The sequence below is a fragment of the Paroedura picta genome, chromosome 2, assembly GCF_049243985.1.
Source record: "Paroedura picta isolate Pp20150507F chromosome 2, Ppicta_v3.0, whole genome shotgun sequence".
Lineage (NCBI taxonomy): Eukaryota > Metazoa > Chordata > Lepidosauria > Squamata > Gekkonidae > Paroedura > Paroedura picta.
Window position 1 is genome coordinate 89,172,841 of NC_135370.1, and position 19,663 is coordinate 89,192,503.

Consider the following 19,663-nt stretch of genomic DNA (forward strand, 5'->3'; position numbering starts at 1 on the left):
TCTGTCATGCAATTTCACCTGGACATAAAACAGCAGAACTAAAAAGTGCCTGAATGTTATCGAGTCCTGTTCTTGTGCTCTAGCAAATCCTCCGTTTCTAAAATATTAGTGTACAACAAATGGATTTTAATGCTCTACAAGCATAAACCAGTGGGAACATTGCCCACAGGATAAATTAGTAAGCATGCACATAGTAAAATTGGTTTATAGAGACAGGAATGACAACAGTTTAAATCAGTCTTTCCGAGACTGTTGAAGCCTGGGGCGAAGGGGTATTTTTATAAAACAAAATTAAAGGCATACTAAATTTTCTTACTCAAAGAATATATTTAATTCACATTCAGTCATATCCTCTTGCAACTACAGGATAGTTCATTTAATGTTGTTCTTGGCATTTCCCATTCTCTTTTACCTGGTCACTCAGAGACCGGGAACCATGATCTATTCCCTCCCAGCCCCTAGTCAGACATGATGATTCTCTATTTTTTTTATGTCCCATATTACATAATTATTTGGAATCACTATGTGTCATAAACTTACTGAAGATTTTGAATAATTTTCTGATTATTTCTGAATCATGGAATGGTACACTCGGGGGTGGAGTGGGGGGCTAAAAAATGTTTGTTTGTGTTTGTACTGAGAAACATTAGTAAAAACCTAGATGTTTCTATCCAATAATTCTGTGGGGCCCTCAAAAAGTATGCTTTTTAAATAGTGGTGTTTACAATCTCCATGGATCGTTAAGAGATGGGGGGATCTCTTCACTGGGGTGGGTGAGACAATTTTCTCCTGACACAATTAGTTTTCTCTGGAAAAAATCAACCTAATTCAATGGAAATTTGTGGGAGTGGAAGTTTTGTAGGAGCACAGAGATAAATTCAACCTGCTTATCCTTGTGCAGGGTCCTGCTCTCTGGGCAATGAGAATGATTTCTGTAGTCACTTGTATCTTTAGGCTGCAGTGCATCTTTTGTAAGATGATCCAAGTGCATCCTCTTCACGTCATTGTCCTGTTCTGAAACGTACATCTGCATTTTGTATACCCATCCTCAGTTATTCCCTTTGCTTCCCTCCGACTGACATTTAGATTATAAATTTCATAGGAACTATTATTTTGCAAATATTATTTGTTTCCAAGCCATAGGCATTCATTATTATGCTATATAAATAACGAAATAAATGTGCTAAGAGCTGTCTCATATTCCAAAGAGGAAAAGACATCTGAAATTGATACACATGTTATTCTCCATTGGACCACGAGAGGGCACTTTATTTCTTTTTAAGGCTGAATTGGTTTTGTTTTTGTTTTTTTGCCCTCTATACCAGGAGTTTCTGCTATTTATTGCACAGTTTATTGCTTCCGGTGTTATACTTTGCTGATAGAAACGTATTGGTGTGGATGGGAAAATATTACATTTTAACAATTGACAGATGAAATCCAGTATTCAAAACTCTTTGGAATTGCATTAGTTGTGTCATTGAGATGTGAGAGACTTATGGACTAAGCCTAAGCAAGTGTTCTTGTAATGCTTTCTTAGCATTCCAAGTTAGGAAATACCCAGAGATTTGGAAGTGGAGTGTGGGAAGGGCAAAGTTTTGGGAGTGGAGCTCATCAGGGATGCAGTATTATAGAGTCCACCCTCCAAAGTAGCCATTTTCTCCAGGGCAGCTGATCTCTGTAGTCTGGAGATCAGCTGTAATTACAGCAAACTACCATCCTCATCTGGAGTGAAGCAACCTTAGGCTTACTCCATGGAACATGTCATTAAGATCACATCCGATAGGTACAAAATTCTGGGACCCTAGTTGTGTTGGGGGCAGAGAACTGAGCAAGATGTTGATGAGAGATAGTAGATGCTCTTTGCAGTTTCCGACATTCTTTAATGTTATTGTTGATAGATAGATAGATAGATAGATAGATAGATAGATAGATAGATAGATAGATAGATAGATAGATAGATAGATAGATAGATAGATAGATTGATAGATGATAGATGATAGATGATAGATAGATAGATAGATAGATAGATAGATAGATAGATAGATAGATAGATAGATAGATAGATAGATAGATAGATAGATAGATAGATAGATAGATAGATAGATAGATAGATAGATAGATAGATAGATAGATAGATAGATAGATAGATAGATAGATAGATAGATAGATAGATAGATAGATAGATAGAAAGGCAGGCAGGCAGGCAGGCAGGCAGGCAGGCAGGCAGGCAGGCAGGCAGGCAGGCAGGCAGGTACATACATGGGTCCATGGTGGCTTTCCTCAGGACTATATACTTCATTTACAGTTATTAATCAATGTATTCCCTTTACATTTAAACATGAGGATGAGTTACACCAGAGACCCCCCAATCCTTTTCCAGCCTGCAGGCACCTTTGGAATTCTGGCACAGGGTGGTGAACACAACCACAAAATGGCTGCTCTGGGTAGCAGATCCAGCCACAATATGGCTGCCAGGGGAGGCAACCACACAGTGTCAGAGAGTGAGGTTATGCACGGCTCTAAAAGTAATTCTTCAGCATTTCAGGCAGATGCTCTGTTTAATGGGATGCCTTTTAAAATTAAATGGTTTAGATTGTTTTCTGGCATACATACAAAATAAGTATACATAGTGAGCTAGCTGGAAAACCTTCATCTGTCAGTATCTGTCTTCATTGTGTAGGCCTCTAATGTACTTACACAAAAGGGAGGGGAAATGCTCGCTTTACATGAGCCCTCCTCTCATGAGCACAGTCATTTTCAGCCTGCAGTATACTTGCAACTACAATAGTGAGAGCTGAAGAGTTGTTGAGAGCTCCTTGTGCATGTGTGCAATAAGAGAGAGATTCATCCAGATTTTGAGAGGAGCGCAAATGATTTTGGAAAAACAAACAAAATTTGATGTAGTGATGTGATTCTCAGCTTCCACTTGAATTGCAAAAATATCTTAAAACAATAGAAGTTTCAGTTTCGTGCACTGAACATATTAGCTGTGTGTCCCAATCATGTTTCATCAGAGTCAAGTCTTGTTGTGTCTGTAGAATATAACTCCACTATTTTCATAGGTAAGGTATTTTACATAAAGCCACTGTCTGTGTTATACCAAAATGCAAAATGCCCTACCTGGTCCTGCCCACTTTCTAAAAACATTTGGTGATGCCAGGAAAGGTTCCAGTGGGCACCGTGTTCAGGACCCCTGATTCACACAGCTGCAAATCTTCATTTCAGACCAGATGTATAAAGACATTGTTGGAATATTCTACAAATAGCAGGAGGATGATTACTGTTCTTGGGAGAGTGCAGTGGAAACCATTCACTCACATTCCTATCCACAGTTATGTACAAGTAAATCCCATTGAGTGCCTTAGAAGGGTGCAACTATTCTAGTCAGCCTCATTGGCTAGGCACTGTTAACCACGTCTTTCCCCAGGCAGACTTATAGGAATTTGTCTTCCTCACTGTGATATGATGCATACTAAAAAACGAGCACAGTATTGAGAGGCCTGGATTTGAACCATGCCCTAAGATGTGTTCATTCTTTATATCTGAAGTGAGTGAGGGTGGGAATACATAAGAGAGTGTTAAAAATTGTCTTTCTAACTGCAGTCTGAAGTGCTACTAAATTTTTAGAATTTAGCAATTTCACTCTCATTATTCAACACACTTCTAGACAGCTTAGAATCTTTTCAGGAGAATTGTGCTGTGTGAAAAGTCAATTCTGTTTCAGTGATTAAAAATTTAAAGCCCACAGTATCTAACTGTTGACAAAGTATATAGCTCCTGGCAGATGTTAAAAGCAAACTGCTTTAGAGCTCCCAGAGGCATAATTGGCAGTAACGTACCAGGCATTATTAATGGCATAGGAACTTCCTTCCACGTGCCTTATGTTATACCTGGGAACTGTTCCTCAGGCTGCCTCTGTGCCTATTAGTTATGCATCCTCATTATCAATAAGAAAATCCACCTGCCTAGGGGCTTAAAGTTACAGTGCTGAAAATATTGTCAGAGTAATTAATACAGCTATGGTAGGCAGTCTGATTAAAGAGTAGATAAAGGTTTGTTCTGGAACTAACATACTTGATAGGAAAGAAGAGAGACAGAGGTAGATTCCTAAATACTTCTGTATCTGAGACAGAGGAGACTGCGTATAGCACATTTGAGAAGAAGGGGGAAATTTCCCTAAGAGTAGCAATCTGGAGGCAAAGAACGGCACTTAACAGGCGACTATCCTGTCTAACAGTCTTCCTGCTGCCCCTTCAGGGTCTTCTCTTCAGGGTACACTAGACGTTACCTTTTCCAACAGAAAGTGGCCAATGCAAAGATAGTTTCAGGTTGGTCTATCGCATTGATGTTTCTCCCAAGTGTCTTCAAGACTGTGTGAATGATACACATCTTTTACTTAGATCGAAATTCACTTCAGGAAAGCCACAAAGAGATTTTTCTTGACTTTGGTGTCCAAACTACAGCAAGTGGAATAGGGGGACAGCCATATAACATTGTGCTCTAATGCCACTCCATTTGTCCTTCCCCATCCTCAGTATACTCTTTCCCAAAATTGTTTTTCTCCAGTCATTTTGGGAAGAGAGGTGCCCAAGCACATTCATTCATTCAATTTAGATTTATATACTCCCCTCCCTTGCGGCTCAGGACATTTTACAAAGAAGATAAATTGCATGATACAATGCAACATACTGCAATAACAATGTCATTAATGCGGTATCGTCAACATAGTCATAAAATAACATAGGTAACGTTTATTTCACAGAATATTTAATCACAATAATGTTACATTGTAAAGTAAGTGTATCTGGATGAGTTTTCTGGGAGCCCAATACATGTTGTTATTGCCCTTAACCAAATGCCTGATGGAAGAGGTCCATTTTGCAGTCCCTGTGGAACTGTGGTAGCTCTGACAGGGCTTGGGTCTCTTCTGGGAGCTCATTCCACCAGGCAGGGCCCAGGACAGAGAACGGGACATTCGCTGGCAGGAGCTCCTGGGAATTGTAGTCCATGGACATCTGGAGTTTGACTACCCCTGTGGTACAGTATGTTTTTCAGGAATATTTGTTTTATTTACAAATATACAAGAGAGGTAACAAGACACTCAAACAAGGCAAGAATCATGGAGAAAGTGACCCCAGTGGGTTCCAGGGCATTTCTCTTTGTGTCTCTTTCCCAAGCTGTTTCTTCACACTTGTCTCCTGTCTTCAGCTAGCAAAAGTCATTTCCTCCAAGCTCTAATGGTTGCTTCATAGATTTGGCAACAGTATGGAGAAAATATGTTCTGTTTTCTTAACAAAAGCTACATGGGCTTTTTTACCAGGTGATGTCCTTTACCTTCATGCCATGAAGAAATTCAGCTGCCCATTCCCACACATTAAACTGCTTCCCTGGACGGCCTGCAACCCGATTGCTTCAACAGAGCTATCAGGGGAAACATCCTCCAACCGTTCTCTCCCACTTAGGAAACATTCACAAATAGTTCAGGAATGTTAGCATTCTTTTCTGCTAGGACACTTCCAGTTTGCTTAAGCCAACCTTGTTAAGTGAGGCTGTAAATAGAAGCATCATGTGTTTAGTTTTGAAGCTATTTTTGGTTCTAGTATGTCAGTTTATTTAGGAATGGTGAAGAAAGTGTTCCAGTTGTCCTGTCCTCCTATCAAAAGGCGGTAGCTCTTGTTTGTTAAATTATAAATTATCATACACTTTTTGCAGTGTTTCCAAAACTGAGGTTTTGGTAATCAGCAAAATTGTTTAAAACTGATTATTCAATGAATTGCCCAATAGGTGGGATATAAAAATAATATTCTTTCATTGGTTAACAGCTCTAGTTGTTTGACGTGTGGGAGATTAATCTGATTAGAAAATGGTTTTGTGTTGCATTGTCTCCGTGGCAGTGTATTAAGCCCTAGAGATTCACTGACTGCTGAGCTTTCTCTCTTTAAGTATATGACATTGCATCTTAATACAAATATTGGACACCCCAATGACAGCACTTTCCAGCACTTAAGAAGGAGTAGTGCATGCTCTAACAATGCCTCTTTTCATCCTTAGGGTTTCTTCTGTTTTGCTGTGGTCTTTTGTGCATCTGTTCAGGTTGCCTACTGGACAATAACTAACAGTACTGAGGTATGTGTGGTTTAAGCATAATTAAAGTTGCTGAATAACTGATAGTTACTAAAACACAGCAAAATGGTGTCAAAATGACCCTGGCAATGATCTACAACAGTCAGAAGCTGAGAATTTTGCACTGATTTCAGCAACTATATACAGTTTCTTCACTCCCATTAAACATTGACACTTCCATTGTATTTATCTGTACCAGGATTAGTATACATAAATGTAAGTCAAGAATCCCAAGTTATTGAAAGGGGAAAATGCTCTTTCTGGGAACTTTGGTCCCTAGTCCCAGATCCCCAGTGCAGTGCCAGTTGACACTTTTACTGGACCTCTCCTAGTTCTTTCCAAAAGTGGAATTTGCGATATGGGGCATTTGCTCAGCATTGGCTGTGCAAATTAAAAACCTTCCTGCCAGAGCTTCTACCTGAAATGCTGAAGAATTATTGTTGGAATTTTAAATAATCTGACTCCCTGAAATTTTGTGGTTGCCTCTGCCTCCTGCAGCGGCCATTTTGTGATTGCACCCCACCCTCTATCAGAATTCCGAAGATGCCCACAGGCTCAAAAGTGTTGTCCATCTCATCTGCTTCTAGGCTGGTCATATCTGCATACGTTCTGATAAAAGAAAGGGAAAACACTCTATGTAGAGCACAATCTTTCCCTAAATTAATTTCAGAGCATTCAGCCCTCACTGTGGTTACACCATAACTTTCCTATTCACAGTACCCAGACTCTTTCTTCATTTGTTCCTTCCACAGAAGACTTCTGGTGATTTAATCATGTCCTAGGTACATTTTAAATTATCTTGCATCTCCACACTCTCAGAATCTGAGTAGCATTATGCCAAGCATATGTAGTTGCTGTTATGTTCCATATTTATTTTATTTTTGTTACATTTCTATACTGCCCTCTCTTATGGCTCAGGGCAGTTAACAATATAATCCCATAGAATTTCTGTGGTGGGAATCTTCCCCCCCCCCAAATTTGGGTATATTGCATCCCAAAAATTGATATTTCCCAATATTCCTGATTACCCATACTGTTATGGTATTCATATTCAGTAACTATCCAGAAATCCACAATTTTTTCTATATCCATTATACCCTATGGAGACCATTAGTCAATGACAAATCTATCTGGGGCATATTTGGGGGTCAGAAGGGAGATAGAGGTAGAGGCACCAAAATTGAAGTGTAGCTGCTGGTGTCTCTCCTCAAAAGAACACCTAAGTTTCAAAAAGATTGGATTACTGTGATTTGGTCTAGAAGGTGCTGTCATGGCTGATCCCGAACAGAGCTGCTCAATTGTTAATGGAGGCAGACCATAGCAAATACATAACAGTAATCCATCACTCAACTGCTAAATAGCTTCCAATCATATTTCAAATTGTCTTCCCAGCCACATTGCTCTGAATCTGGGCTTGGATGGATTCATTTGCCATAAGAAATAAATGAATTTGAATAATTATCGAGATTCCCAGAAGGTCTGTGTTGGCAGCTAAAAATATTTCAGAATGATTGTATTGTTGAAGGTTTGTTAATTAATTGCAAAGAAAATCCCCTAAATTTCTGTTTGTGTATTTGTTTCAAGATCCCCTTGGATTAAATAGTTGCCTTGGAAAATAAACAATCTGCCTCAGTTGAGTAGATATCCCAGTTTTACGAGCTAGGCAGTCTGCATCAAACTTCCTTCATAAGGAGGCCTCCTTTCTGCAGTGACAGTTCCTCAGCAGCTAATTGTAATAGTAATTCTTCTTCTCAGGGCAAGTTTGTGATATTGCTGCTTTTTTACAGGGTGGTGATTTGGATTACTGGAACTGATCACTCTGTTGATTAATCTTTCAAATTTTGCTTTGGAAAATTAATGGAGTTCCTCTTTGTCCAGTCCAGGCTTTCTCAACCAGGATTTTGTGATACCCTGGGGCTCCTCGATGGCCCTGAAAGTGTTTCCCAAATGGGAAATGAGTTAATTAATTTGTAATTGTTAAACATTTATCTGGTGATATGACCATATATGATCATGTCAACCCACCCACCCCCCTCCCACAATGGCCAATGATGGGCCTGGAGGGGATGGGAAAGATTGGGGGCCCAGGTCAGTGTGTACACCGCTATGTTTGTATGACAGAAATGTTCAGAAGGCCCTTTTAATAAAAGGATTAGAACCATGGTATAATGGAACAGTTTCAGAGGATGTTGTTATGAGGAGCAGACTATTGCATGGTTTATTGTACACGTCACCATGCTTTGCCTGATCTTCTTTCTGCCTTTGTAATCCCCGTCTCAATTGTGTATGGCATGCTTTAGGAAGATTTGTGTTTGCCAATTATATTCTAATTCTGTATCCTAGTACTATTGCATTGTTTAATGTGTATGTTTTGTTGTCTGAATTTCCCCCCTGTATTTCGAGTCTCCATGAGAAAAGCAGGCAATGAACAAAGTCAGCAAACAAAGAAGACATAAATATAATGGTTGATAAATATATGCCCAGATTTATGGAAGGGAAGCCTTTGCTGATCACGATCTAAAGTCGAGTAATGGCAGAACTGAATGTGGTTGATTTCAGGTGTAACTTTGTTGGCAACATTAACCTATTAAGAGAGCTTTCTGATAATTAATCCCCCTGAGGTCAAAAAGCCCTAATTGAAGCTCAAGCAATAGTTAATAAATGGTGCTCCATATTAGAATATGTCAGTGAGAGAAGGATGCCAGATAATCTGTTCGCCTGTTTGTTTTTTTAAACATTCAGCCACGTGTGCTTCCCATCTGGATGGATACGAGAACTGAGAACAACAGATTTAAGGATAATAGCCTAGCAGAGCATTTCAAAGTAACAGGAGGCCCACAAAAGATATATCACTGAGGCAGACTGGGGAATATTCCAATATATTTACAAGTGTCTTTATGTAAAAGCTGAATAGCAATAGTATATTACTTGAAGGCAGAAAAGTAGAGATATAACAATATTGGATTTGTAGGATGCCAAAGATGTGATGACAGTCTTAAAATGGTCAGTGTCACAGTCTACAGTCTTTCTCAAATTTTTTACCATTGAGAAACGCCTGAAATATTCTTCAGGCTTCGAAAAACCCCAGAGGTTTTGTGATCGCACAGAATATGTTTGGGAAGCATAGTGGTAAATTGAAGGAGAAGGAAGGCTCCCTGCTTACTGCCACTGGGGCCAGAATACCTCATAGGGCAGACCCCGATGCCATGGGTGACCAGGCTGGTGGAGGGAACAGGGCTGGTTGATGCCCGTTTACCTCTAGTATCTCCAGCAATTGTACCACTGAATGGATGGACCAGTCCTGGTTGATTGCAGAAAGTCTTAAATTTAACCCCTGGTATAAAAGGTTTTCCCTGTGCAAGCACTGAGTCATGTCTGACCCTTGGGGTGACACCCTCTAGAGTTTTCTTGGCAGACTCAATACGGGTGGTTTGCCATTCCCTTCCCCAGTCATTACCATTTTACCCCCCAGCAAGCTGGGTACTCATTTTACCAACCTCGGAAGGATGGAAGGCTGGGTCAACCTTGAGCTGGCTGCTGGGATCGAACTCCCAGCCTCATGGTCAGAGCTTCAGACAGCATGTCAGCTGCCTTACCACCCTGCACCACAAGAGGCTCTCTTAACCCCTGGTATTGACAGTTGAAAGGAAGAGGTGGTAATATGGAAAGAGTTCTGCATGAGAGCCTGGAGAGCAGCTGTTAGAGTGTCATTGAAGGACCAACGAACTGACAGTATAAGGCAGCTTCAACTGTTCATTGTTAAAAAGAGAAAGGAATTAATAGGAAAGTTTAACCCCTTTTCTCATTTATTTTAATCTTGCAAATACTTCTAGCATTTTATTTTTGTTTTATCTAGTGCCCCTAACTGGAAAATGTCTTGCCTTTCTTTACAACTTGTGAGGTGTCCTTCAAGGATACTTAATGATTGTGATTCCTGAGGAGGGAGTCAATTGATCCCTTTCTCTCCCTGCTTTCATAGATTCTGAGCACCTTGCTGCCTTTTACAGCTTTTTACTCAAGGTCCTTTTGGACAGAGCTGACAGTCAGATCTGCCCAGTCACTGTCAACAAGAATGAAAAGGGTGGATGGAATTGATTGGAGATCCAATCAGCTGAGCAGGTTTTTAGAAATTGCTTTTGGCAGCAGTTGCCACCACCAGGGTTTTCACTGTGTGACTGATAGTAAGCAATATGCAAGAAAATATTTCAAAATTTTCTACATGGAGAAGTGATTGTGTGATTAATGTTTGCAATTTGAGAAGGGAAGAACACTTTTGGCTTCTGTTCCCTCTCTCCCTCCCTCCCTCCCTCCCTCCCTCTCTCTCTCTCTCTCTCTCTCTCTCTCTCTCTCTGTGGTGGAGGGGAGTGCTACACAGACCGCCCCCCCCTGTCCCGTCCCTGTCCCAACCAGCTCTTTCCTTCAGTGGAACTGATCTCTGCAGGGAGTGATGGACCAGAACCAATGGGATGAAAATATGGCAAAAGAAATTCCATCTAAATATCCAGAAGAAGTTCCTGACAGCTAGGGTGGTTTCTCAGTGGAACAGGCTTCCTTGGGATATGGTGGGTTCTGCATCTTTGGAAATTTTTAAACAGAGGCTGCATAGCCATCTGACAGAGAGGCTGATTCTGCAAAGGTTCAAGTGGATGGCAGGTTACAGTGGATGAACGATAGGACTGAGTGTCCTGCATTGTGCAGGAGGTTGGATTAGATGGCACAGGAGATCTCTTCCAACTCTATTATTCTATGATTCTAGTCTGGAGAGGTGCTTTCATTCTGGAGGTTCTCCAGGTCTCACCTGGAGGCTGGCATCTCTAAACAGTGGCAGGGATGCTAGCCTCCAGCTGGGACCTGAACATGCCACTTATGGGGTTTCTCAAAGCCTGAACAATATTTGAGAAAAGCTGACATAGACGCAGAAATGGACAAACCCTCTGTAAGTTGTTTGCCTACCAATGTTTTTGTGTTTTATTGTAACATACAACTTTTTTACATACAACTGAATAGAACATATAGACTGAAAGGTTTTCAGTTCTTCAAGCAAATTTTGCTATCGATTAAATATTTTCATTGAAGGAAGAAACTGTGACAAGTTTATGAATTATTTGATGTTTATTGTTATTAGCATTTTTTGCTGCACAGTATTTCACTTTGTTTCTCATCTGGAGTATGGCATTCCTGCATCTCCATGGAATCCAAAGACAGAGAGTTTCCCCCTCCAAAGTAACCATTTTCTCCAGGGGGACTGATCTCTGCCCAGCCTGCCCTTTGGTAGATGGGGGTGGGTGGGAATAATGCAGCCCAACCCCCATGGAATTCCCCAAACAGCCTGGCCTTTGGGAGATGTAGGGGTAGATGGGAAAGAGACAGCCCCCTATGGCCTTTCCCATCCAGCTTGGCCTTTGAAAGATGTGAGGTGGGGGTGGGAGAAAGGCAGCCCCCCCCCAGCCTTCCCTGCCTGGTCCAGCCTTTGGGAGTTGTGGGTGGTGGGTGGGAAGGAGGCTTTCTCCTCATGGCCTTCCCCACCCAGCCTGGCCTTTGGGAGATATGGAGAATGGGGTGGGAAGGAGGCACTCCCCCCTTGGGCCTTCCCTGCCTAGCTTTTGGAAGATGAGGGGAGTGGAAAGGTAGCCGCCCACCCTTCCACAGCCTGACTGGCCTAGTCTTTGGAAAATGTGGGGACAGTACTGACCTGTGTAGACATTGTTGTATAGGTCGGGGGTAGGAGGACCAGTTCCTCTCCAAAGCAGCTGTTTTCTCCAGGAGAACTGATGCATTCCTTCCCTCCTCCATTCCCTCCCTTTTTTTCTCTTTGTCTCTTTCTCTCTCTTTCATCCTGTCTTTCTTTCATCTTCCGGGAGATTTCCAGGCCCCCACCTGGAAGTTGCCACCCTAGCTGCCTGCATATGGTGGAGGAGTTGGGAATCAAACCCAGCACTTGAGATTAGAATCTCTTTAACTACTTCACCACACTGGATCTCAGGACCGAGGAAGGAGTGGGGGGAGGAGGCAGACCCCAGGAAGGTCACAGTGCAGGTTTATGTGCTACTGCCCATTGTATTCCTCTAGTACCTTGAATAAACCTTTGTTGGTTTATTATCAGTCTTCCCCAACCCCCGGGCTGTGGACCGGTACCAGGCCATGGGCCGCAGTGGGGGGGGAGGTGTGGGCGGCGACACGCCAGTGGGCACACCTCCCTCCCCCCCACGGTGTGCCACCGCGCTGCAGGGAGGAGGGAGGGAGGCACGGGCGGGTGCAAACACGCGGGCGCAGAGATGCTGCGCCTGTGCATTTGCGCCCACCAGCACACGAGCGCCCACACCTGCCCCCCCCAGTCCTTGGCCCAAAAACGGTTGGGGACCACTGGTCTAGATCACTGTACTCAAACATTGTTCCGGGTCTGTATCTGTTGGGCCAATGGTTACAAGACAGCATTTTATTGTGTCTCTTTTATTTTGCTCCATTCATCAACTGACCTTTAATTAGCATGTAGACAATTTCCCTATTTTTCTAACAGCACTGCTGTGTTACTGATTATGTTGCCTGTAACCATCAAAGCCACTCTGGGAAGATTATAGGTATGTCACAGTTGGGAGCAAGAGATGAGTTTGTCAGAATGCAGTTGTGAGCAGAATGCAGAATGCAGAAATACACATGCTGGGAACATTCTGATTGAGTCTATCCATTAATTCCCTGATAATAAGATTGCCGGGTAATTCTTTGGATTTTTCTGAAAATACAATGCTTTATATTTTTCAAGATGTATTTAATAGATAATTCACTGAATTATGAAAGCAGGTATAAATGTCCCTTTCCCATTGCAATTTACCACAGTCTACATACCATCATTGAATCAGCTAAACCCTGGAAATTTAATCCAAACAGATAAAACCATCCTGGTTTGCATACACACACACACACACACACACATTCTGATGACATATATACACTGGTAAGTTGCCATTTAATAAACTGTCATTAGTGTTTGCCTTTATTCTTTGTGCACTAAAATAGCATTCTACTAGTTGATGAATGTATTATTTTCTGGCTTTCACCAAATTTTAAGTTGCAACCAGTAAAGTGTACAGAGGTTTGGAAATGCAGACACCAGGGCCTAGTCTGCGCACAAAGGATAATGCACTTTCAATGTGCTTTTGCAGCCGGATTTTCCAGTGCAGAACAGGAAAATCTACTTCTAAAGTGCATTGAAAGTGCATTATCTATTGTGTACAGACTAGGCCTAGGTCACAATGGCAACCATACATCTAATTCTGGAGCCAGAAAAATAGCTCTCATGCATCCCATAAATATGTCAAACTCTGCCAAACCCTGTCAAATTAGTTACAAGATCTGTGGGCAAAGGCAGAACAATCACCAAGCAAGGTTCTAGTTCACTGATCATTTTGTGTATGAGGTGTCTATTTCCTGCTATTACACGCCCCTGCAAGTGTTGGGGTAACACCTCAGTGAGGGGGAATCAGCGCTCAAAAGTAGTAGAGTCATGACAAAAATTGAGTTTTGAGTGAGGAGAAGAGGGACCTGGCCTAGCCAGTGCTGCTGAGGAACACAGCTGATATAAGGTTGATGATAATGATGATGATGATGATGATGTTAGCCATTCAATTGAATCCAACTCTTGGCAATCCTATGGCTCAAATATCACCACGATTTTCTAAATTGCACCACTTCTTTTAGTTTTGTAATGTTCTGGCAGGTGTCCATTTTCATCGTATCGAACCACCATGTTCTTTGTCGGCCTAGATTCCTTTTACCACTGACCAATCCTAGCATAATTGCTTTCTCCGTTGAGTTAAATCACATGACGTGGCCAAAGTAAATGAGCTGGAGTTTCATGATTTTGCCTACCAGTGATATACCATGTTTTATGTGTTGTAACATTTCCTGCCAAGAAAATTCTATGGAATAGCTCTCAAATGATATAGGGTTAGAACTGCAAAAAGAGCTGTGACGATGAGTTTGGGCTGCCAAGCTGAGCCACACATTTTGGACTTATAAACTGCTTGGGGGAAAAAATTCATTGGAACATGATGATGGGCTACTGTATTTCTTGGATTCATGACATATGCCATTTGGAGAAATATTATGGCTGACTTAAAATATGAAACCCCATATCCATGTGCAATTGTAATAAGACTTGGTTAATTAAGACTGCGATTCTATGTTTACATTGAAGTAAACCACTGATAAACTGGAATTCTGAGTAAACATGCAGATGATTGCACCATAAGTTTCCCAGATATTATGTACTTGGAAACAGTACAAGAACCAGTAGTGTCTATTCCGTGGCAAGTTATCTGCCCATTCAAGGGGCAAGAAGTCTTGTTTTGAAAAATAGAGAAATATAGCTGAAGGTTTCTGGGGACTCCCTTTTGGAACAAAAGCCAAATTAAATAACACTCTTTCAATCAACCTTTTAGACTGGCTTATTTGGTTGAATATTTGTTTTGCACTGTAAGAATGCCATATGTGTGTTGAATTCTAAAGCAAGAGTGAATATTAATTTCAGATATTTCATCAGCAGAGTCCATCTAACTGGTGTCTAAATCCTCAGGGAGATTTTGTGTAGCTCTGTGGCTTCATTACCTGCTGTCTTGATTCATTCTCAAAAGTGGATATGAGCAGGGATGTGTGTCCTCAGCCCTAATTTAATTACAATGTTGTGCCCAGGCAATTCACAGTCTGCTCCAAGAAATACTGAGTTTTGTGGCATGTATAGTATAATGTTGATTGAGCACATTTGCATGACCTCTCTCTTTAAAAAAAACAAGTTATTCTGTCTTTGCTGATCATAGGACATAACAAAGAGCTGCAACGTTCCATCCCCAATCTCTAAAAACATACTTTTGCCACCTCTCTGACTTTTATTTTGGCTGACACTGCCCTGTACATTTTTTTGCAGCCACAAACCCTAGAAACATAGTGGTTAAAAACAAAAGTGAATGCTTTGGTTTTCAGTATATTGAACTGTGGACCCAATACTCTGTTGGGTGTGTTTGTTGTTGTTCTTGATTTTTTGCACTCCTGTAGTGTCATGGCATCCTGACTGAGATTACTGTAATTTGAGATTCTATCTTGAGAAATAACTCAGCAAACCTTCTTGGTGTGCCCTCTTTGTAGGCTGAAGATGCCATGATGGATGTGTATGACTTTGTTTATGAGGAAGTGAGAAGCAGCTCTTCCAGTAACAGAAGCCAGGAGCTACTTACCATCCATGAAACGGTAATCAGCTCACTTGCTGGCACTGAAAGTTCTAAAAAAATGTGCTTATAGAATTTAGACGCTGAGAGGTTTTACTTCAGTAAGTTTCCTTTGATATTTCTAACATATACAAATAAACATTTTGGGTATCATCCAGCCAGATTTAAGCACACAAAAGGCCTCCTTATTTCTGTCCCTGTGAAATCATGCTTTAACCTTGACTAAATTGTGCTTTTTGTTCCTTAGAGTAGGGAGTAACACCTTTTATTATTGGTTCTTTTTTGTTCTTCACAATGCTCTGACATGGAAAACAGGCTAGCAACCCACAGGGGGGGAATATATCTTCATTCAGGTGAAAAAGCAAACACCCTATTAAATATAGCACTGCTGAGATTCTTAGACTGGTATTTCAGCATTCATATTCTGAAATTATGACATGTGAAAAATTTGTGTCAGCTTTACTCCATTATTTATGTATTTAGATAATCTATATTTTGCCTTTCCAACAAAATACTCATGGTGGCTCACATTGTAAAACAGATCATCAAATACAGTCATAAAAAGACATAGTGCCAATGGAACATTAAAAAAATGCACATGAGATCTATACAAAGGCCATCTATCTAACATAAATGTTTTCTAGTGCTGCTGGGAAGCTTACAGTGAGGGGGTTATATGACACTCCTTAATGGCAGAGGAAGTTCCATAATGGCAGAGCTAGCTGCTCAGAAGGCCTTTGCACACTAAGCACACCCAAAACAATGCAGACCATTGCAACTAAGTCCCCTTGGCTGATCAAGTATGAGCACCAGAGGCAGCCTTTCAGGTACTTTGGTCCAAATCAATTAGGACTTTGAAAGTCAAAAACAGAATTTGGATTTGAGCCAGGTTATACACTAGAAGCCATCTTAACTGGAATTATATTTGGGTTGTCACATAATGACTTGCAGTTTCTGGATCATCTTCAAAGGCAGCCCCACATCTAATCTAGATTATACCAAGCACTGCGTCACAGAGGCCTTTTCCAGGAATGGCCACAGTTGTTATATCAACCTACACTTGTAGACAGCACTGCTTGCCACCTTCATTACACACTTATCCAGTGACGGAGAGCAAATGAAGCACCACGAAGTTACATATCCACACAGCATCATTCAGAACAAACTGTATGTCTACTCCGAAATCAGTTTTGCTCCCAATCCACAGCATTTGCATTTTATCTGTACATTCATTCAGATCCAGTACTCAACCCCTCCTGAATTTAGTATATTCACTGCTCCCATGAAATTAGGTGAAATAGATGACAATTATCTTCAGATCTCCAGATGATCTTTCCCAGAAGTTTTATATAAATCACATGGGGGACAAGATGAAACCCTACAGTGCTGCATAGGCAAGTGGCTCTGGGGCAGAACAAAAATTCCCTGGAAACAGTTTCTGAAATCTATACTCAAAAAAAAACCAGAGTTTCTATCAAACAACAGTACCAAGACCCATTCCCACTCAGTAGCCCAGAAGCAGACCATGGTTAACAGGTGCTTGCCCATATGGGAAGGATTTGCTGCTGACTGTCTATTTGTTGAGGTAGCTCCCTACAACACCGTTCTCCCTCTCTCTATTATGTTCTCACAACAATCTGGTAGGTTAAAGCTGAGAGGGCGTGACTAGCTCAGGGTTACCTAGCGAGCTTCTATAGCAAACTAGGGATTTGAAACGGGGTCTGCCAGAACCTAGTCCGGCGTTCTGACCACTACACCACATGCTGTTGGCACAGGCAGCAGTACATAGCTGCACAATGCCAAAGATGGGGGGGAGCTATCTGGAGGGAACTTAATCGGGAGCAGCAACCCTTCATCCCCTCCATCTGAACAATAGTTGCACATCCTCATGGAATGACTTGGTCCTCCTCTCAAAAGGCTGAATCAACAGGCCCAAATGAAAAGGACATCTCTTGTCTTTTTCCTACTCAGAGCAAATGAGGTGGGAGCAGAACAGCATCATTGGCAGGACAGATCTGAAGGAACCCAATGGTGAAAGAAGATAAGGTGGAATTTTGTAGCCAATTAGCCATTCAGAATACCCCAACTCTTCTCCAAACATAACAAGGAATGAATGAAAGAAAAAGCAGTGGTGTGGAGATATGCAGTACAGATAGAATGTTTGCTGGGAAAGGAGAGTGGCATGCCAGGCCTCACACTGATAACTGACTGGAGGAAATACCAGACATCTGGACAGCTGGAGCTGTTTCTGACAATCTGATTGGAGCACAAAGGAAAGTCAACATTTCTTTCTGGACTCCTTGCTTCTTGTTTCTCTAATCTCTGCACAAAGAGCTCAAAACCATCTTTTAAACTTTTAATGACTGTCTTTCAGAAAGTTCTTCCCAATGACTTCATGTCTTATGTTCTGATGACAGAAGCTCCAGGGGGGATGGCAAAAAAATCAAGCCATTGTTTTAAAAAAACATATCCTCCTGAGCCTTCTAGGAGGAGTAGAATCCTCACTATAGATTTTAATCACTCTGAAACCCATTGCCACAGTGCTAGCAGCAATGAACAGAAGACCCATGGGAGCAATCAGGAGAAGACTATCTTTCACAGTCTGGGAAAAAGCTCAAGCCAGATGCCTTATGAAGCACAGAAGAAGTGGAAGAGAGGAGCAAAATAACATTTCACTGAGGAAGTAAAGCAACTGGACCTGCCAGTAATCTACCTCCTGAGCCAAAAACCTCATCTTCTCAGTGAAGTGTCTACATCTGGAAAAGAATGAAAATAATAGTAGTGATATAGGCGGTGATTTGTGTTTGCCTTGGGAAAAGAATGAAAATGATGATGATGATGATGATGATGATATGGGTGGTGTTTTGTTTTGTACTTTCAGTTTCTCTGTTGTGGAAAGAAGCTGCTCTTTGAAGAAGCCAGCCATATTGAATCTGAGACATGCCAGTCAGAAACGACAGGAACAACTAATGAGGTACTGTTGCATTAGGAGGCTCTAGTGCTCTCCAGGGCAGCGCTAGGATGCTTGCTTTATAATAATGACATTTTTGTAATACTTGCTTTATTTACCAATATACAGATAGAGGCAAAGAGACATCATTGCCTTACTTGACATCCTTGGTGATCTCAGCCAAACCACAGCTTCTTTTCCTGTCTCTAGACCAGTGGTTCTCAGCCTGGGGGTTGGAACTCTTTTGGGGGTCGAATGACCCTTTTACAGGGCTCACGGCAGGGCAGGCAGCTTAGCTGGAGGGGGGGGCATCATCCACACAACAGCCTTGCGGGGGTAGATCGAGTTAGAGCAGTGTAAAAGAGTGAGATGGGCATGGTGGGACAAGAGGCAGAAATGAACTGAGAAACCCCGGGGGGAAAAAAACAATTTATATGCAATCATGAACAATGGATCTTCACGCCATTGGTCAGTTTCGGTTTAATTCCTGTGAAAGAACACTTGCATGATTTTACGGTTGGGGGTCACCACAACATGAGGAAATGTATTAAAGGGTCGTGGCATTAGGAAGGTTGAGAACCACTGCTCTGGACTTATAACTGCTGCTTCTTACATATGCATCTTCTTGCTCTCACCAGCTGAGCGGGGAAACCATCTCTCAGCTCTGCTTAGTTATTTCAGCAGGAGGCATAATTAACAGAGTCCATTGAGAAACACTAGCCCAACATTTAGAGACATTACTTTAGTGAAGCGATGATCAAGTAGCAGTGTCAGATGTTAAAATATAACACTGTGTGATCAGCATTGGGTTTTGTTTTGGTTTTTTGCTTGTTTTTTGCCATGAAGTCACAGCCAACTTATTGTGAACTCTTAGGCTTTTCAGGGCAGGAGTCATTCAGGGGTGGTCTGCCATTGCCTGCTTCTGCACAGCACCCCTGGATTTCTTTGGTAGTTTCCCATCCAAATACTAACCTGGACCTATGGTCCTTAGCTGCCAAGATCTGATTTGGTTGGACTAGCCTGGGGTATCCAGATCACAACTTGTTTCACAGGTGTTTACAAAGCATCATCATCTCCATGGAATCACAGAGAAGCATCCGTACACTAATCCCACCAGTTATAGGGTTAGTGCACCAAGTGACTCAAATGCCTGTTTGGGGTACAACAATCTCACCAGGGTGGGAGCATAGGAGAAGGAAACAAGTATGGCTTGGCTTGCAGCCATTATTCACTCCCAGATTTGCAGTGTTGCTCTAGATCAGTAGGGTTCATTGTCCATCTAACAGTGGTGCAGGAGGACATGATTTCACCTATGCCTATGTGACTGGCAAGGTTCTATACCAGCCCCATCACACACCATGGTGGCTGGCAT

At 41.7% G+C, this 19,663-nt stretch overlaps 1 protein-coding gene across 3 annotated transcripts in view; it reads left to right on the forward strand.

Annotated features, from left to right (window-relative positions):
• Positions 1 to 19,663, forward strand: part of TSPAN32 (tetraspanin 32) — a 37,920-nt gene that overhangs the window by 7,155 nt on the left and 11,102 nt on the right. For 2 of the 3 annotated variants that reach the window (XM_077321518.1, XM_077321519.1), the window contains exons 4-6: positions 6,052 to 6,126; positions 15,262 to 15,363; positions 18,223 to 18,315. In XM_077321518.1, the coding sequence (XP_077177633.1) occupies positions 6,052 to 6,126; positions 15,262 to 15,363; positions 18,223 to 18,315 (270 nt within the window). The remainder of the gene's footprint in view (positions 1 to 6,051; positions 6,127 to 15,261; positions 15,364 to 18,222; positions 18,316 to 19,663) is intronic. The other variant, XM_077321520.1, reaches the window with a different exon arrangement.